We start from the raw sequence: 20842 nt of genomic DNA, 5'->3' as shown, positions 1-20842 counted from the left end.
ATTAGTAGGTCTTTTAGCAGTAAATTCTTATGTTCATCTATAGATTTAACAAAGCAAGCCTTGGATCAGGTTGTATATCACCTGTCCCATAACAGAAGAAACTTCTTCGGAGATTCTTTTTCCAAAATAATTGTACCAGTTTGCAACCCCAACCATATATGGAAATATGGAACATAGCTGTTGACATCCTCTTCAACAAAAAGCAGTTGAAAGAGATATTAACCTGTGGCATGTCGTGGGTGTCTGGTGCCATCTGTGAATTGTTTTAAAACCACTTTCCCTCATTTTAGCAAACACTGACTTCAAAGGGTTTCCCCACCAATTTTTTGCTAGTCTGCGTTGTCAGTTCCACAGTGTACATGCATTTCCAATACAGATTTTAATGAGATTAGATCCCTTGTGATCACATCACAGATAATCTTGTAGACATTTGAGGGAAGTTTTTTTTTTAATGTCTATTCTATGTAGAATTAAAAACTAGTTGTTCAAATGTAGAATATACTAGTTAACAGTTCAGGATGGTTGACATTCCATCAGTGGGACCTGATGTTTAGGAGATGGGCACAATTCAAAGTGTTGGTGCTGACCTTTAAAACCCTAAACGGCCTTGGCCCAGTATACCTGAAGGAGCATCTCCCCAGAGTGGTTGGGGAGGCCTGGCCAGATGGGTGGGGTATTATTTTTTATTATTATTATTATTATTATTATTATTATTATTATTATTATCATCATCATCATCATTATCATCAAAGCTTGGATAAGGTAACCTACTCTTGCTTTTATATCTGCCAGTGGCTTTTAGCAGGTATAGGCAAACTTGGCCCTCCAGAAGTTTTGGGACTACAAATCCCATCATCCCTGACCTCTGTTCCTGTTAGCTAGGGATGGTGGGTGTTGTAGTCCCAAAACATCTAGAGGGCCAAGTTTGCCTATGCCTGGCTTTTAGTCATGATGTATCAACAGAGACTCTATGTATCAGTTCCTGGAGATGGAGGACAGGGGAATGTCCCTCTATTCATGCCTTGCTTGTGACCACCCAGTCATTTGACTGGTTTCTGTTGAAAATGGGACGCTACAGTAGAGCGACCTTTGGTCTGTCCTAGCAAAGCAATTGCTCGCATGCCCTTTACAAGCTTTTCACTCTGGAGTCAGCTCAAATAGTAGCCGGAAGAAGAGAGCAAGTTTAAGATTGTTCATGGGGTGGAGTGGAGGGTGGATCCATGGTTTGCTGTAAATATTTATCCCTCTTCACTCTTCAGAGGAAAATGAAACTCCGGTATGCTCAGTAACACATTTCTTGAGTGTTCCAAAGTTGGGCAAAGCTATTGGGTTACTTTTTCTTCCTTCCATGTTTAGCTATTGTTTTCAAAGAGATACTTATCCAACTATGATGACTGACCATCAATAAAAAAAAAAACAGTAATCAATTAATGTCAGTGCTTTTTTTCTGGGGGGACACATACCCCTAAATATTTTGTGAATCTAAGTTTGGCCTCATTGAGGGGCAGTATTTCAATATGAGTAGGAAAATGAGAGTACCCCTAAACGTATTTTTAGAAAAACAGCACTGATTGATGTCATTCATGATGAAGGCTGCAAGCCTTTGTAAAGCTTACCCGTGATTAAGTTCCACTGAACTCAACAGAAATGACTTTTGAGGAGACATGCAGAGAGGAGTGTGTCCTACACACATTTACTTGGAAGCAGGTAGGCTGTACTGAAATGTGGGACTTAAATCTTGAGGAGGTAGGCACAGACTCACATTGTAAATTGAACAGAATAAGCCCTACAGTCCAATAGGTCTCCAAGTGATTCTTACTGGTTTACCAGGGTGGTTAACTAGGAGCCCTTCTGGTGTTGCTGGACTACAGCGCCCATCACCGTGGACCATTGATCACGCTAGCAGGGACTTATGGGTGCTGGAGTCCAATGACATCTGGAGGGCCATAGGCTCCCTAGTCTTGTTCAGTGGGGTACCATTTTATCCAGCGGAGAGGACCAGTCTTTTAATTTCCTCATCCACATAATGAAACTTTCAAAAACCCTGGAACTTCAGCATGGCTCATCATCATATAAGCACTTCTGCCATACTTTTTTCCATGAATGAAAAATTTAGAAGAAGTAAGAAGCAGACAGGCACAAAACGAGGGAGCCACACTGTGTTTTATCTTTTATTTCCAAATCTGTTGCTTTCATGGTACAATTTTACATGGCTGGGGAGGACGTCCACAGACCTCTCTCTGCCCCTTGCCAACAAACTGGAGAGGGGGAGGGAAAGACAAAAAAATAGAATTAACCAACCAAAACAAATGCTCTCCAGAGCCTAGGCCACCACATGTACAATCAAAGAACCGCTCTGCAGATTCGCACGGCAACTTCATCTCCCAGGAACATTCTGAGCCCTTCAAGGCAGTGATAAGAGTGCCAGCTGTCAGCAGCAACACAGCAAACACTAGGAAGGCATGAGAGAGGCTGACACTTTTGCCTACAGCTCAGTGTCATTCTTTTTGGCACACATCTCTGATGAGTTTGGTGGATCCTTTCCTTACCTCCAGAGAGGCATGCAAACCTCTTGGGCAGAAGTAACGCCTCTGAACATGACCCATCTGCTTTCTTCCTCAAACTAACAAACAGGATCGGTGTTGTTAAAGGAGTGCCCTGGTAGACCAGGACAATCTGCACACAGCTTTGGAGGGTTTGATGGCCTCGCACCCCTCCAAGACAAAACCATGTTCAACATGCTGGGAAGTAGAAGTGGAGGTTCTGAAAATGGAAGCCTCCTTCTAAGAAAGATCTGTACTGATGCAGTTATGTGTGTGTGTGTGAGAGAGAGAGATGAGGGCTTTCCTTTGATGGCATGGCCTCTTCTAGATATTGAATCGAACCCACAAGAAAACATAGCCACTCACCCAATCAAGCCCTTCCCGAAGAGAGAAAAATCTGTTTAAAATGAAAACAGAAACTCCAGTATTCTACCAACCCACCAACTAGCTTTCTTTTCTTTTCTTTGTGATGATCAATAAACATTGCAGACATCAATTGAATTATAAAGAGGGTAGAAAGTACAAACAGCATTCAAAGAAAGTTAGGAGACAATCTTTCTTGAGATCAGTGGAACAAAGAGAAAATCTGGATCCTGGTTTGGCTATATATACATACACAGATTGAAAAAACCCCAGTGTAAACAAGCTCTTTAATGGAGCCCAACAGGTCACATTCAGGGATGATGAGTACACAAAGGACTTTTGCATTCAGCACGTCTGGAATGATCTGCACTTTTACATGAGAAAGAAGTTGCATTTCATTTCTTTTACATATTTGCACAAAAGCATGCCTGGGTCTTTGCTTGCTTCTCAGCCTCGTTTCCTCCTAGCTTGATTCTTATAAACAAGTAAGTTCTGCTTAATTCTTTTTTCTGGCCCCAATCCCCCATCTTCTGCCTTTGCAAGGATCAGTGATAACTGTGCCCTCTGCTTGGCAGCAGAGGTAGATTGCCACCTGCCTCTCGGCTTGGCACATAATGGTTTCCTCCATTTCTACATGGGAGGATAAAGGCAGCTCTGACCAAAAGCTGGAGCAATCCCACCTTTGCTCAGGCAACAAGTGGGAAAGGTCAGAAGGCTAACGGGAGCCCTTTCCCTCCCAGGGTAACAGACTGTGGAATGTATTTGAGAATCATTAAAAAAGAAAAACCCCATTCCTTTTTCTTAGTCACAGTTAGACCAATCAAAAGGCGTCTGGCCTGAGCGAGTGGAAGGGGCGGCCACAAGCCAGCTGCCACCCACCTTGGACCATCACAGAAAAAAAGTCCCCCAGTGTAAACATTAAGTCAGTTTTGTTTAACATTAAGCTGTAGCATTCTGTGGTAATAAGGCAGTAAACGGAGCATTGTCGCCGCTGAAAGTGAGTTAAGAGACATCGACATGCAAGGGAAGCCTGAGATTGGAAATACCGTAGATCTTATATAGCACCAAAAGACCAGTTGCTTCTCTTATAAGCACAATCCTCTCGGCCACCAGAGCTAGAAATTTAAACATTCAGACAGATATGTGGTGCACTCCTCGTGTGTGTGTGTGTGTGTGTGTGTGTGTGTGTGTGTGGTGTTATTTGGAAGCAACCTTCTCAAATTATCCCTGTATTTGGAAGAAAACAAAATTAACATATCTGGGAGGAGGCTGCCTTCTCCCTAACGTGGAGATTTTAATGGATGGTTCTGCTTTCAAACAGGCAATTCTTGGTGATGGTTCTGAGAGAACGCATTGCCACGAAGGGACTGTATCACTTGCCCTGATGAACATTCAAGTCCTACTCTCTGATCTGGGCGAGGGCAAGGGTTTTATTGGTTGTTCTGTAACATTTCCTCAGTGTCACCACATTATTGCTGTCTGGAAAGGCACTCTTCCGCTCTGGCGCAATAAAAGTGGGGCACTTTTCCACTTACCTCAGCCCATTTGTGGAGTGAATAGTCACAGGATTTCTGCAGGAAGCTTATGGGACACACACCAACTTGTTTGTCTACCTTGAAACTTTTGCAGGAGCAAACAGTACTGGCAGGGATTGCGTATTACTGCCCTGACACCATCATGAGCGCAAATAATCACAAATGCACAATGAAAAGGTGATCTGGAGAGGCGCAGAGTCCTAAGTGGAGTTAAACATCACTAGTGGTACCCCACTATTGCTTTAAAAAAAGTGTGGTTAAAAAGAAAACAAACATTTGTGCACCGAGGCCCCAAAATTAACTGGGTGCCCTTGAGAGTTGACTAGACTGCCACACTCCCAGGACAAAGAAGAAATGAGTATATGGGCACCCAAAGGAAGAGTGGAAGAAAGTGTGAAGAGCAAATTAGAATTGCAGGTTGTTGCTTTATGTGTGTTTGTGTGCATTTTGCATTTCTATTTCAATTTAAATAAGCACAAGTGCAGTGATGAGGGCCGTTTCTTCTAATGCCTAGATTGAAAGGATGGCTTTTGACAGCAAAGCAGCTTTTCTGAATCTTTTAAGGCCATTGAGAGCTATAATTTGTTAAAAACAAAAGCACCTGGAAATGCATTTGGTTTAGAGCTGGAGAGGTGTGTGTGTGTGTCCATGTACAACTACATACAATGCTGTAAATGTTTACTTCATTTCAAGACAAGAGAGAAATGCTTACAGTCCAGGGAGTAAGAAATCATGTACTGTACTGTGAAAAAATGAGCAAGTCAAAGCTATTGACTAATTCTGGAATAAGTGAGGCGAAAGTGTACAGTTAAAATGCTTTGGTACTACTGTAATGAGACTTAGGGCTACAGTCCTTATGCATACTTACTCACTAGAGAGTAAACTCCATAAAAATAGTGGGACATTTCCATGCAAACAATAGGATTGCACCATAACATGTATAGGATTGCGCCATAACATATATAGGATTGCACCATAAATCACAACTGGATTTCACTAGTTTCTACCTAGAGAACATATTTGTGTTGTTTTGTATATATGCACACCAGGACATGAACTGCTAACTGAAAACGATGAATGAAGGATTTCCTCCCTTGTTTAATTCGGTTGTGGTCTATAGCTCATATTCGTAGGTTTTCTAGATCCGTATCAGTATCCAAACTGCAGAATTACAGAGAGAACTCCTGGAAGATTATGAATGCCAGGAGTCAGTGGCAGACCTGAGCAGCAGCATGAAAGGTATGGAGAGATGGTGGAAGCAAGTCAGGTGCCACTTCTGCGTAAGCTTGGGGTGCCACTCTGGTACCCTTCTCCAACCTGGTGCCCTCCAGATGTTTTGGGCTCCCATTGTCCCTGACCATTGGCGACTATGGTACTGATACTGATGGGAATTGGGGAAGGCTGGCACTATGGGATAAGCCTCAGATTGACATAGATACTTCCTGAGTAACCAAGAACCTCGCCACATGTGGATTACATCAGTGGTATAGCATACAACAAATATAAAAAAATGCTATTCCACGGGTGGGGAAACCATTGAAGGACCCTTTAAAAACAAGGTTTTGAAAATAATGCAGAAGAGCATCCTGTCAGTTTAGGCCAATCACTGCCAAGATGAATGAGATCAGCATCACATTAATGGAATGTCTGGAATCCTCAGAATGCTTTCTTCTTCATTTGATGAGAGGGAACATGCAGAGGTTGGGTGGAAGGAAATACGTTTTCCACAAAGGATTTCTTTTGAGACCTCAGGGCAGGAGTCCCATTCAAAATGGGATGCTTTGGAGAATTCTCCAATCTCTCTTTCAGCTTTTAGTGAAGGTTGCCCATTTCCTGCCCCCACACACCCCAGGCAGGACTTCTGAACTTTTGTTTTTTAAACATATCATTCTGAATTTTTCAATGCTGTGTGATGCCAAAAAAATTCAGCAGGTGGCTGTAGTCAGGGGTAGATCCTGATCTGCTAAAATCCTGCTGCTGTTAAACGTAAGAGCCCCACGGGGGAAAAAACAAGCCACCCTGTTTTTGAAGTTGTGTCCTAAACGCTGTATACCATGACATTCACACTCAGGGTCCAAGCAAAGCACCATGGTTAATGCCCTTGTCAAGAAGGAAGAAAATGAATGAGAAAGAGGAAGAGAAACACAAGTTTCTCACGTGCACCACGGCTAAGTTTAGGAAGAAGCACCTTAGAGGGCTCAGATTCTTCCATCTCTTCACTGTCAGCCCAGCTCACAGGATGGATGGTTCCCAATAACCACTCTGGCTGCAAAAATGTCTGAGAAGAGGATGGAGGCCATGTATGGAAGAGCATATAAAATATATGCGAGGCCTCTAAATTGAAGCAGTAAAGCTGTGCCCACATGGGGAAGCATTCACAAGAGCTCCACGAAAGCTCCTGGCTGAGGGAATTTTGGCGCATTCAAGGGTCCAATCACGGGACTGACGGCTTGGGCCAGTGGTGGGTATGTTTGGGCCTGCCCCTTCCCCAGCAAGATGGCCGCCACTTCGTGCTGCCACCATGAGGATGTCAGGCAGGGGCCAGACTAAAGGGCAGTCAGAAGAGGGCCTTCAAATGATCTGTCGCTCCATTTTTTCTACCCTGCAAGGCCCTCCGAGGAGCCTTCACTTGGAGAAGAAGCCTGCATAGAATCATGCCACAGTTCGGACGTTATCACTGCCAAAGACAAATGAGATCAGCATCACGGCAACGGAAACAGCAGGACCGTAAAAATAACCATAGAAATTTCTCTTCTCTCTGATTACAAAGTTACAAAAATGTATAAAAAACCCCTTCCCGGACCCTCCCACCCTTTCACGGTTGCACAGAGTATAGAAATGTATCAGAAAGGAAGATTTCAATTGGTCTGGGTTGTTGTTGTTGTTGTTGTTTATATGATTTGCTCATGGTGTGTTAACTTCCCCACCTCATTCCCTCGGAGCAGGGAGGGTGGCCAGTGTGGCACAGAGGTACCCCCCCCCTTCAAAGACACCTTTCTTCCACAGCCAGGTCATGCCTGACTCTCGGCCCACGAGTTCTCCACGTGGTTGATCTGGGCCCCCAATCAGCCTCAGTCCATCCGTGGTAGGTGCCCTGAGGGATTCCCAATCCTCTGCTGGAAGTGCCTGGCCCCAGCAACCATTCCTGCTTCTTCCTTTGTTCTCACAGCAGCTGGACCCCTCAGGAATGACCTTCACTTCTTGTTATTCTTTGCAGGGGGGGTTGGAAAAAAGGAAAGATATAATTAAGATGGACACTCCTTTCTTAAGACACCTAAAAACAGAACATCTCTGTTCAGAAACAACTGTGTATATGAGTTTAAGGAAATGTGCCCACCTCCCCAGATTATGCCAGCAATTCTTCACAATTTTCCAACTTCCTGACTGCTTCCCAATTTTCAGCCAAAATTTCTCCAGTGAGAATTTTCAGCTCAGTCCTGCAACTGATGGGGCTTTTAGACCACACTGAGTGGTGGTGAATCCCAAGCACCTAGTTCAAGGCAAGAAAATCACAACCCTTCCTGACATGCGAATACCTTCTCCACCCTGAATCAAGATTTTCTCTCGTTCAGCTGTTTTCTCTTCAGCAAGGAGATCCACATTTCTAAATTCACCCACCTTACTTGATAGGTCACAGGCAACATGAATTGGACCAAGGAGGGGGGAAATGCCCCCTCAGAAAGGAAGCCACTTACTCTGAGTCTGGCGAGAGCTCGGAAATACTGTGGGATGTTGCAGAGCGAGGTGGTGAAGGGCACGGCATGGAGGGTGTCGAGGAAGTCTGGGCCACGGAAGGCGTGGGTGTGGTCTGTGGGCCTGAGGGCGTGCTGGATGATTGCACAGTGGACAGAACAGAGGAGTTAAAAGATGCTAGGATGGAAGAAAGGATATCTAATTGCTCTGTGGAGGGGTGGCGGCTGGGGATGGCTTCTAGATTTTCTCTAGAAGGGAGCCTCCTGGAGAGGAGTTCAAGGTTTTCCCTGGAAGGCTGCTGTCTGGAAAGAGGCTCCAGGTTTTCCCGGGAAGCCTGCCTGCCAGGCACTATGTCCAGATGCTCTCTGGAATTAGATCTTCTGGATAAAAAGTCCAGCTGCTCTCTCGACGTCTGCCTAGCTGTTGCCAGCTGCTCCCTCAGAGGCTGCTTCCTGGAAAGCAGATCCAGCTGTTCTCGAGAAGGGTCTCGACTTGGCAGTGTGTCCGTCCGATCTCTCGAGGCTTGCCTGTTCGGCATAGTGTTTAGCCATTCCCTAGAGAACTCCCTGACTGCTCCCCCACAGTCTAGCGGTTCTCTTGACCCAAATCTACAGGGCAAAGTATCTAGATGGTCTCTAGATCCCTGCCTCCTGGGTAGGGTGTTCCCGTGATCTCTTTGATCGTGTCCAGAAGCTGCTTCTGCTACATTTTCTTGAGACCCATGCCTGCTGGGTATGCTTGCAAGGTGCTCTCTGGACCCGTGGCGGCTGAGGATGGTGTCTAGGTGCTCCCTTGACCCAGGCCTGTTCAGGATGGTGTCCAAACGCTCTCGAGAGCCGTGCCTGCTGGCAACCGCTTCGAGGCACTCGCCGGAGGTGTTGCGGCTCAGCTGCTCTCTGGACATCTGCCTCCTCATCAGCATGTCCAGCTGCTCCCGGGAAGAGTAGCGGCTCGCGGGCTGAGAGAGGCTGCCTGCCCCCGAATAGATCCTGCCGTAAGAAGCGGCGGGGACGGCCCGGTGGCCCAAGGTGGAGGTTTTGTACCAGGAAAGGTCGTTGGCCATCCTGCCCACAGAGGGCAGGCCTTGCAAAGTCGGAGGGTACTGGAGCCGGTTCTTCAGGATACCTACACAATGTAAGCAAAGCAGAAGGTGAGAAGGGTGAGACTCTTTCCCAGGGCTCTCTCCAAGAGCTTCCCATTGGCAATGCCCATCCTATCTATAGTCATCTTACTCTATCCTGTTTCCTAATAGCAGGTCACTTTTGCATTTCTATTGATAGGAGAAAACTTCCTTATCCTACATTTACTCTTCTCTGCCAATATCCCTCCTCCTGTGTCTCTCTTTATGGCCTCTTCCTGCTGTTTCTGCTTACTTGAAGAATCACCTTATCCTCTGTATGTCCACTCAACCGCTTCAGTCTGTGGAACTAGCATTTTACAAGTGCTACACAATGTTGGAAGGATTCTATCCTTCATTATGGCAGAACCTACACTCTGGAAATCCCTGTCCACGGAGGCGCCTTTTCTGTATTTTTGGCATATGCCAAAACCTTTTTTTAATGCTCCCCCAGACATGTTCATTTGGCATGTGTTATAACATGCAATTGTACTTTATTAGGCATATTTTTAAATTGGCTATTTTTTAAAAAATCTAGACTATCTTGTTTTTAACATCTTGTGTATGCTGGTATTTCAAACGTATATTTTATGTAAACTGCTTTGTGGCTTTGATGATTAAGCAGTATATAAATCCTCTTACGTGAAAAATAAGGAAGGTCAGTGGATGACATACTAACCACTGATAATAATAATACATTTACTAAATTTATTAGCCACGTGTTACGGTTGTATTTGAACAGATTATTCTGTATTGCAACACAGGGGTTTGTTTATACCAAGTCAGAACACTGGCCCATTTATCTCAGGATCCCCTCCTATACTGACCAGTAGTAGCTCTCCCTGTTTGAGACAGGAGTTTTCCCCAGCCATTTCTGGAGACATCAGGGATCTTTCTCATTCAAAGCATGTGTTCTAACACTACACTATGCCCCTGACTTTCCCTGGACTTTCCCAAGCTACCCAGCAAGCATCATGGATGAGTAGGGATTTGCCACAAAGGCCATCTTAGAGGCCCATGTAGGCCTGGGCCACTTCCTTCTGAGCTTCTGAGCCATAATAAAGGCAGTGACAATAAAATTATGACACATGAAAACAAAACAAGGTGCTCCCCCTCCCTGGACAAAAGAAATAAAAGAAAAAGGGGTGAGACATAATCTGAATAGCTTTAACAAATTCACATTTCACTGCAAATGCACTCATTACTGAGGGAAATGATGCTTTTGTGGAATTTCACAGATGATGATGATGAATTAAATTTATATACCACCCTTTACCCGAAGATCCTAGGGCGGTGTACAGCATTAAAAACATAATTGACATAGCATAATAATAAAAGACAAAGCAACAATCACGGGGGGGGGGGGGATTCATAATAACAGCTCTAAGCTGAGTGTGTGTGACACAATTTGATCCACTACTCATAAAAGCAGCTGTGATGCTTATTAAAAGTCTATATATATATATATATATGCAGGTTTTGGTGTCCTCGGGTGTCTTCCCGTGTAAAAGTTGGGGTGTCTAGGCGACGTTTCGACGAGGTCTCACTCGTCATCTTCAGGCTGGTGCTTTCGGCTTCTTGTTACTGGAACAGAGCAGGATCTCAGTGTTTGAGTTCCTATAAATACTGTTGAGGGGTGTGGTGTATAGCCTCCAATGTTCTGGGCCGAGAGGAAGTTCCCAGGCTAGTGTGCCTTTTCTTCTTTTGTTCCTTAGTTGCTTGAGGGATATCTTGAGTGATTTCTTGAGTGATATCCTGAGTACCACTTAGGTGGGTCATTAGGTGTGGATTAGTTGCTAAAGCCTTTGTGTCTTGACCTCTTGAACTTTGTGAAGAGTTTTTCTGAGAAGATGGCTGTAGTTGTGCTCTGGCTTGGCTTCGTGTATAGGGGCGAGCTGTGGTTTTGTGGCCTGTGCCAGCCAGATCTGTGTAGGGATTGCAGGGGGGTGCAGCATCCGGAGGTGCCATCATGGTTTGGCTACTGGATGGTGTCTGTAATTTATCTGTGGAGAGGGTCTGGGTTTGGGTCTGGTGTGGTTGATTGGTGATGGCGTTCTGTGTGCCTCTGGATCTGGTGTCAGTTTTTGTGGGGAGGGCTAATTTCCAGATGTCTGGCAAGCGGGATGTGTCGTCACGCTTGTTCATGTTGTGAGGGTGTTTCTCTATCTCGATGGCTTCCATGATTATTCTCTTGTGGTGATGTTCCATGTTAGAGAGCAATTTGGAATCTGCAAAATTAATTTCGTGTCCTGTTTCTTTCATGTGTTGGAAAAGAGAGGAAGTTTTTTCTTCTTTTTTGACGGCATTCTTGTGTTCTGCGATACGTGCATTTATTCGTCTGTTTGTTTGTCCAATGTACGTGGCTGGGCAGACTTTGCAGGGTATTTCATAGACCCCTTGGTTTTCCAACTGGATTTTATCCTTGGGGTTTCTGAGGATATTGGCTATCTTTTGGTTGGCGCAAAAGGCTGTTTTGATATTGTGTTTATGGAGGATTTTGCTAATTTTATCTGTAGTGCCCTTGATATAAGGAAGGAGGGCCATGCCATTGTTTTCTTCTGTGTCTTGGTTTTTGGGGGGTGTTTCTTTTTGGATTAGCTTCGTAACCCTGTTTTGCTGGTATCCATTGGCAATTAACACATTTGAGAGATTCTGTAACTCAGTTGTCAAGTGGTCTTTGTCAGCCAGGCGTTTGGTTCTGGAGATGAGAGTCTTGGCTACGGAGTTTATTTGTGCAGGGTGGTGGTGTGATTGTGCATGTAAGTAGCGGTTGGTGTGTGTTTTTTTCCGGTAGATAGTGTGTCCTAGGGAGCCATCAGGTTTTTTGTAGATTAGGACGTCAAGGAAGGGAAGTTGGTTGTTGGCTTCTATTTCCATAGTGAATTGTATTTTGGGGTGTAGGCTGTTGAGATGTGTGAGGAAGCTGTCCAGTTTTTCCTTCCCGTGTGGCCAAATTACACACGGGACAGCCATTCAAAACAAATACAATCCCCCCGAATACATCTTGGACCTGACCAACCACTGCCTAACCAACACGTACTTCATCCACAATGGACAAAGATACAAACAGATAGAAGGAGCACCTATGGGATCACCCCTCTCACCGGTCATCGCAAACCTGTACATGGAACACTTTGAAACCAATGCTTTAGACAAGTCAGAACACAAACCCAAACTTTGGCTCAGATATGTTGACGACACCTTTGTAATTTGGCCACACGGGAAGGAAAAACTGGACAGCTTCCTCACACATCTCAACAGCCTACACCCCAAAATACAATTCACTATGGAAATAGAAGCCAACAACCAACTTCCCTTCCTTGACGTCCTAATCTACAAAAAACCTGATGGCTCCCTAGGACACACTATCTACCGGAAAAAAACACACACCAACCGCTACTTACATGCACAATCACACCACCACCCTGCACAAATAAACTCCGTAGCCAAGACTCTCATCTCCAGAACCAAACGCCTGGCTGACAAAGACCACTTGACAACTGAGTTACAGAATCTCTCAAATGTGTTAATTGCCAATGGATACCAGCAAAACAGGGTTACGAAGCTAATCCAAAAAGAAACACCCCCCAAAAACCAAGACACAGAAGAAAACAATGGCATGGCCCTCCTTCCTTATATCAAGGGCACTACAGATAAAATTAGCAAAATCCTCCATAAACACAATATCAAAACAGCCTTTTGCGCCAACCAAAAGATAGCCAATATCCTCAGAAACCCCAAGGATAAAATCCAGTTGGAAAACCAAGGGGTCTATGAAATACCCTGCAAAGTCTGCCCAGCCACGTACATTGGACAAACAAACAGACGAATAAATGCACGTATCGCAGAACACAAGAATGCCGTCAAAAAAGAAGAAAAAACTTCCTCTCTTTTCCAACACATGAAAGAAACAGGACACGAAATTAATTTTGCAGATTCCAAATTGCTCTCTAACATGGAACATCACCACAAGAGAATAATCATGGAAGCCATCGAGATAGAGAAACACCCTCACAACATGAACAAGCGTGACGACACATCCCGCTTGCCAGACATCTGGAAATTAGCCCTCCCCACAAAAACTGACACCAGATCCAGAGGCACACAGAACGCCATCACCAATCAACCACACCAGACCCAAACCCAGACCCTCTCCACAGATAAATTACAGACACCATCCAGTAGCCAAACCATGATGGCACCTCCGGATGCTGCACCCCCCTGCAATCCCTACACAGATCTGGCTGGCACAGGCCACAAAACCACAGCTCGCCCCTATACACGAAGCCAAGCCAGAGCACAACTACAGCCATCTTCTCAGAAAAACTCTTCACAAAGTTCAAGAGGTCAAGACACAAAGGCTTTAGCAACTAATCCACACCTAATGACCCACCTAAGTGGTACTCAGGATATCACTCAAGAAATCACTCAAGATATCCCTCAAGCAACTAAGGAACAAAAGAAGAAAAGGCACACTAGCCTGGGAACTTCCTCTCGGCCCAGAACATTGGAGGCTATACACCACACCCCTCAACAGTATTTATAGGAACTCAAACACTGAGATCCTGCTCTGTTCCAGTAACAAGAAGCCGAAAGCACCAGCCTGAAGATGACGAGTGAGACCTCGTCGAAACGTCGCCTAGACACCCCAACTTTTACACGGGAAGACACCCGAGGACACCAAAACCTGCATACCTATACCCGTGAAAATCTACGAAAGCAAATATATATATATATATATATATATATATATATATATATATATATATATATATCAACAAGCATCTGAATGGGAAGCCCCCTTTGAGCTTGAGGCCTGGCCACATGGCTCTCCCACATTGGCCCTGCTTGCCACTACAGTGCCGTTTCTCTTACCTTTCCGCTGCCTCTGGGTCTGGGTGAGGGAGTTCTCATCGCCACTCGTCAAGGCCAAGTCCGGCTGGTTGTTGTTGGCAGCATCCTTATTGGCATCGAACCCAAGTTTCCGCTCGGAGCCCCATTTCTGGAGGGAGCAGGGGTGAACTTCGCATTCACCCAGTGCTGGCCAATAGGACATCAGGTCATTGCCATCTACATCTAGAGGGAGGACATGACTGGTATATTACAAGGTGGACAAAGTGCATCTCAGCAGATTAATGTGAGAATTCGCCAGGGTATTGACTATGTGCTGAGGGGAAGAATTGGTTAAGTTTTTCATCCTTTGCAGTGGATGGTGCAAAACTACTACGGATTGGCACATTGCCAACTCCCCCCCCCCCACTGCATGCTGCGCAACTCTGGGGGCAGAGAAATAACAAGTGCCTGGACGACACCTGTAATATACAGACCATCAGGCAGCGCCCCCTTTGGGATGTTTGCAGAGATCTCAGAGTGCCTGCATGAGTTGGAAGAGATGAGTTGCAAGAAGACTAAGACAGCAATTAAGTATTTAGTTTAATGCACATGCACAATTATTTTTCTTCTTCGCAGTGAAATGCAGGCTCCTTAATCTTAAGAGGAGCTACCCACAGGCAAATCCTTGACCACTGGGCCATGTGGGCTGTGGATTACGGGAAATGGAGTCCAAGAGACCACAAGATCTACACTCCTGTCTTAAGATGTGCGTTCCATGTTTTGTAATGGGCCCCGACATGTTAACGTAGTGCATAGCTCAGAGCTTGTTGCCCAGCTTGGCCTGAGAGTCAAGGTGTTTCTCTGCCCAGGGGCACTTGCCTTTGGGTGTGGTGTTGGAAGGGTTGGTGAGGAGCCTCTCGCTGTGTGCTGCCCTTTTGAACTGGCGCTGGAACCTGCCGCGGAGATGCACGTTTTCCTCACTCTCTGATGATGGAATCGAGAGGCTGCGCTCTTCGTCGAGAGAGAGGTCGCTGTCCGAGTCAGAGTCTTGATCTGCAGGGAGATATGTAACACATGTAAAGAAGGTGGGCTTGAGGGAACAGCTTTTCAAGTGATGGCTAATAGCTTTCCAGTACATAAGCTGCCCTCTCCTGAGCAAGCTGAAGTTATGAACTCTGCCAAACTGGAACAATGGGTCAGTCTAGCAGCACATACCATGTCACTGGTTCAAAGCCTCTAAAGGACAAAACATTAGAGCGGTGGTTCCCAAATGTTTTGGGGCCAGTGTCAGGGACTGGTTGGATGCAGAGGAATTGTGGGAAGAACCAGCTGAGGAACCCCAAAGGGAAGAAGGCTCAGAGCCCAGGGAGTGGTGGTGGGACAATGATGAGTGGTCAGATAGAGAAGACTGGGAGGAGGAGGTGTCGGAAGCTGAAGGGACAACAGGGCTGTGTGAGCTGGGAGAGTCTGTGTCAGACAGCAGTCCAGGATCAGAGGCAGAAGCTGAAGCAGGAGAAGAGGGAAGCTAAGAGGCAGAGATGAGTCAGGCTGGTGAAGAGCCACAAGTGTCTCCCCCTCCTGCTGTGACAAGATCCCACCCACTGGTCACCCAGAACTAGAAGAGGCATGAAAAGATAAGAGAAGTTAGTTTTGCACAGGCGCAGTCTCAGATTGCTTAGGAAAAATCCTGGAGGGGAGGGAACTTGCTACTTCTTCCCTTCCCTAGAAAAGTCTGCTCACTTAGTCACTTGCCCTTGTTGCAGGCCTGTTATATATAAAGATGTGTCAAGATGGCATACAGCGTTGGAAGATTTCTTTTTAATTTGGGATCTGGAGACACCCCTTCACCTTTCACAGCCACAGACTTCCCCATCAGAAGCACACCTCCTGGATTTTGGCCTTACCTGGTCCTGCATCACGATGAAACATTGCTATGTCAAGGTCTGTTGGACCAGCATGGTTGAGCAAGTTGTTATCCAGAGCAGAGCCTTGATGCGCCATCATGTTCTCTCTGAAACTCGTAAGAGAGAAATACTCAGAACTCTCGCCTGTCTCTTCAAGTGAGAGGTCAGAAATCAACGTTGGGAAGTGCACAGTGGTAAAAAGGTTTGTTAGACAGGCCTAGTCCATGGAAACCTAACATAGGGTGGAATTCAACATAGCGCTAAGGAGATTGTTCTGTCAACGCAAGCATTTCCACATGCCTGATGGAGCAATCTCCCCTCTCCTCGTCCCACGTGCTGTTCTGGGAGTTCTCTCAATGCTTCAGAGCAAATCCTTGTGTAGTAGGGAGGGAAATTGAGGAAAGCGCCATTGGGCCAGTAGGATTCCTTGCACTAGCTTCTGCTATCAGAACTGATTAAGAATCATAGAGTTGGGAAGGGAAGGTCCAACCCCTGCAATGCAGGAATTAGTTGAATCCGGCCCATAGTAAAAGTATAGTCCATGAGCTCTGTTGCTGGGTTTTTAAAATAATAATAATAATAATAATAATAATAATCATCATCATCATTATCATTATCATTATCTCTGTTCTTTTGGGAATCTCTGTCCTGCATCAAGAGAGAAATGTGGAGGTGAGGGGTGTCATTTTGAGGGATGGGAGGGAAATAACCATTCCGATCTGCATTGCCATTCCATTTGCTTTCATACCTAGCCTCGCAAACAGAGGAACTGCAATTAAGTCCCAGGGGCTGCTTTGGTCAGCAGTGTATATATAGCTGTATGTTCTCAAGTGGTGCTGGGGGTGGGCAGGACAGAGACTCATCCCTGCTGCTGCTGCTCACCTGAGGTAGCCCCGCTGGCTGGAATGGGTCCGAGCTGAGCGCACACTGCTGACAGAAGAGATGGTGGAGGCTCCCAGGGTGATACGGATGAGGCCGCTCTCCTCAAAGAGCGCTGTGTTGTTGTAGGCGTTGGGACCCTGGAGTGGGAGAGTGGGGGGGGAACACACACCACAGAGTAGCCTCTCTAGGGAGATGCTTGAGGCGCTTCCATGCCCACCTGTCAAAACTGGCCTGCCCAAGAGTGGTTCAGTTCTGGATTTGACCCTCAGACTGGAAAAAGGCTCCCTCTGCCCCAGATAAATTAAAAGGACTATTTCCTTTAGAAGTAATGAGGGCAGTAGGAAGAAGGCCTGAACCCCTTCAAGGATGCATGCCTGGGGTAGGCCAGGTGACTACAAGGCAGTCCTCCTGCACTTTTTGATCACAGTGTTAAGGTCTCCTTGGGGAGAGGACAGTATCCTAGGCTTTAGATGGAGCAAGTTATCCTCCCATCTCCCTTAACCCAACAAGTAAGATCAAACGCAGCTCCCACCTGACCGCTTCTGGTGGATTCCTCGCCCTGACCCTTCTTGCCAAGGCAGGCTAGTTTCCAGGCTTCCTGTACTTCCTTGTTCAGCACACAGAACAGAATCAGTACTGCCAAGCCCTGTGGGGGGATAGGGAAGAGGGGCTGTGAATCTGAAACTTAGAAATTGGTGTTACGCTGTGTCAGGCCATTGGTATTCGGACTAGAAGCAGCTCTCCAGATTTCAGGTAGCTATACCTGGAGATGCCAGGGGCTGAAGAGGAATCTTCTGTATGCAGCACATATGCTCTGCCACTGGCCTATGCGCATTTACTGAATCTGAGCAGCAAATGCCATTTATGAGTCACCAAAGATGGACCAGGAAAGTGGGGTGCACACCATCCACTTGTCCTGTCTTGCATGGCATATGGCAATCTAAATTCTTCCTCCGTGTTACGGAACATGCACAAAACCACTACTACATAAATACTGAGTGTTAATGATCTAATTACCAGAATGACTACATTAGCTTTCTGCTAGAGGGAGCAATTAGTCTCTATGTGAGCTCAAGGATAGGAAAACTCTACATAGAAGCAGGCAAATATGAATCATCAGATACTCTAAACATAAACTACAGGAAGCTCTGTGAGTATAGAGATCTAACAAGACTACAGCAAATCAGAAGTACTGAAATAAGCATACAGCCACCACCGGGTATCTCAAAATGTCTGCAAAGTCACACGATATTTAATCTGCCTTTAAGTAATATTTTGCAAGAATCTTAGCAAGTGAATTCCAGGGTGGTGGTAGACTAATTTCTGCTCCCCCTCTATATGTTTCACTCATTAATTCCTTGCTTCCTATTTAATTTTTTCCATGCAAATGCCTTCTGTAAAAGCTTTAATGTATGTACTTGAAAATAGGGATGCGCAAATCTGGTCAATTTTGTATTCTGTTTTTGACTGCCCCCCCCCCGCCCCCTGGTCTTAAATTCAGTTTGCCGCATTTTCAGTTTGCAATGTGTTTTACGTGCATTTATTTTGATTGGAGAAATCCATGGCAAAATTTGGAAACAGCATGAATTGTTTTGTAAAATGTGAATTAGGTAGATTCATATTGAAACACGAAATATCTTGCTTCTGGACTGGGAAGGCTGCCATCATGCATTGCTTGGTATGTTAATCACCACACACTTGCCGGCTGATATATCGACACTTGCAAAGCATGTGCAATTTACAACAAATGTGCCAGTTGCGTTTATTTAGATCTGCACACCCTCTAACGTAATGTAATGGAGCAATCACACCAGATTGGCGCATGTGACTTGATCCAGAGAAATTTGCAACCAGTTCTGTGAGTGAAGAAGGTGTAGACTTATGACTCCCAAACCACATGTGGTTCGTTTGGGGGAACTGGTGATAATTAGTTATGTTCTGCAGGATTGCTCCCACCAGAAGCCACTATCCTCTTTGTCTGCTCCACCGTATCCTGATTCCTGCCTGACCATCTTTATCCTAGCGCAGAGAGTTACCTGAAGGCTGCAGAGGACAGTGTAGAGGTAGTGGAAAGCCAGGACACTGTTGTTGACAGCCAAGAGGCCAAAGAGCCAAGCAGTGCTAATAACTAGAAGCAGAACGAAGGAGCTTCGCAGCGTCATACTGGAGAGAGAGAGAGAGAGAGACGGAGAGAAAGAGCCACCCAGAAGGACAGACACAGAGGTTAGAATCTGTAGTTGAGCTGCAGGGGAAGAGACACCAAGGAGGGTCACAAACCCATTTCTACACAATCCAGCCACACCCATAAAATGCTCTGGGAACAGGCTCCCAACAAGGCAACTCTTTACTGCTGAGGGCGCAGGGTGTTTCCCTAACTCACAAAACAAGTGACAGCGGCCAATACTAGCTGAGTACTGACAAAACTCACCACTCCTGCCTCAAGCAATTTCAGTTGTGGAGGAGGCAGACAATCCAGATGACATTTAGAAGGAGAGCATCTCAAGGCAGAGTGACAGAAAAGTGGAAGGACACTTATGGGGAATGGAAAAGTGATGCTCAGGCACTATAGAGCACGTTTCTGTCTGAGCAGATCATTGTGATAAGTTAATACTCACAGAACCGATTTCTTCTTGGCTTCCTTCTGGCCTGGTGAGCACAGCATCTTTGCAACCAGCAGAAACATCACCCCATTCATCTGGAAGCAGACTGGCTAGTTAGGAACAGGCACTCAAGGGGAAAGCTCTGTTTTGTTTTATATTTATTGTCTATATCCCACCCTTCCTCACTTTCATGATCCAGCTGGTCAACATTGCCCACACTGTCTTTGAGGATGCTGTATTTGGTGTGCATTGCACAGCTGGCTTCACTGGACTCTGCAAAAGAAAAGCTTTGTCTCCCCTCTTCCGATTCATGGGACAGGGCAAAAGATGAGAAGGATGGGGTCACAATGCTTAAAGGCTCACAAGCCTCCAGAGTCATAAAGTGTGGGAAAATACATGAAAGTTGAGCTGGATCAGGCCAGGAGCCCATCTATGTCCATCATCCCCAAACAGATGCCCATAAGAAACTTGCAAGAAGGACTTGAGCACCAGAGCACTCTCCTCTCCTGAGGTTTCCAGCAACTGGAATGCAGAAGCATATTGCCTCTTACACTGGAGCAACAGCAGCAGCATCTTGGCTGGTACCAGTGTTAGCCTTATCCTCCATGAATCTGTCTAATCCTCTTTTAAAGCCATCCTAGTTGGTAGTGATCACTGCCTCCTGTGAGAGCCAATTCCATGCTTTAACTATGCCTTCTGGGAAGAACTACTTTCTTTTGTCTGTCCTGAATCATCCAACATCCAGCTTTATTGAATGTCCACAAGTTCTAGTCTTTTAAGAGAGAGAGAGAGAGAGCTTTTCCACTTTCTCCATGCTGTGCATTATTTTATTCACTTGTATTATGTCACATATTTCTAGAGAGTGGACAGAAATGATAAAATAAGAATGAAGGGCCAAACTACGGGGGGGGGGGGGCGGCAGGGGGAGAGGAGAGAGAGGAAAAATAAGTGCAACACTAAACATTAATGACAGGAAAAGGAAGCAGAGGTACAGCAGAACGGGGACCAAATATGCTGAACAAGGAAATGGAAAGGCTACAGCATCCTGGCAAAGAGACTGAAGAAATCTGAGAAGTGCTTACCACAATGACAACAGCAATGGGCCCTGCAAAACTCCAGATCAGTTTATCATGGATGGAAATCCAGCAGAAATCTGGATTCCCAAAGCCCTCTGGATCTAAGCCAACAGATAATCCTGTCCAAAAGGAAGGAAGGAAGGTCATCTGAACAATGTATTATGTTCTACATTCCTAGTCAATATACTTTCCACATCCTTGTAGGTCAGTGTAAACCTGCTTCCTCCGTTCTCCTTTGATCTACTCAGCTTCTGATGCAATCATGAGCAGGAACGCTACAAACAGAACTCTCCAGT

General features: G+C 45.6%; 1 protein-coding gene across 3 annotated transcripts in view; it reads right to left on the bottom strand.

Annotated features, from left to right (window-relative positions):
• Nucleotides 1-2158: 2158 nt before the first annotated feature.
• CELSR3 (cadherin EGF LAG seven-pass G-type receptor 3) overlaps nucleotides 2159-20842 on the bottom strand; it is an 89252-nt gene continuing 70568 nt past the window's right edge. For 2 of the 3 annotated variants that reach the window (XM_077924947.1, XM_028719157.2), the window contains 10 exons: nucleotides 20553-20665; nucleotides 19486-19565; nucleotides 18907-19033; nucleotides 17403-17516; nucleotides 16871-17007; nucleotides 15989-16095; nucleotides 14964-15137; nucleotides 14127-14327; nucleotides 8137-9259; nucleotides 2159-7650 (listed from right to left, as the gene is read on the bottom strand). In XM_077924947.1, coding sequence (XP_077781073.1) covers nucleotides 7623-7650; nucleotides 8137-9259; nucleotides 14127-14327; nucleotides 14964-15137; nucleotides 15989-16095; nucleotides 16871-17007; nucleotides 17403-17516; nucleotides 18907-19033; nucleotides 19486-19565; nucleotides 20553-20665 — 2204 coding nt within the window. In that variant the 3' untranslated portion in view covers nucleotides 2159-7622. Of the gene's footprint in view, nucleotides 7651-8136; nucleotides 9260-14126; nucleotides 14328-14963; nucleotides 15138-15988; nucleotides 16096-16870; nucleotides 17008-17402; nucleotides 17517-18906; nucleotides 19034-19485; nucleotides 19566-20552; nucleotides 20666-20842 lie in introns of those variants that run through there. The other variant, XM_077924948.1, reaches the window with a different exon arrangement.

Source organism: Podarcis muralis, chromosome 2 (genome assembly GCF_964188315.1).
Source record: "Podarcis muralis chromosome 2, rPodMur119.hap1.1, whole genome shotgun sequence".
In the NCBI taxonomy this organism is placed as follows: Eukaryota; Metazoa; Chordata; class Lepidosauria; order Squamata; family Lacertidae; genus Podarcis; species Podarcis muralis.
This window is presented reverse-complemented; position numbering and strand designations above follow the sequence as displayed.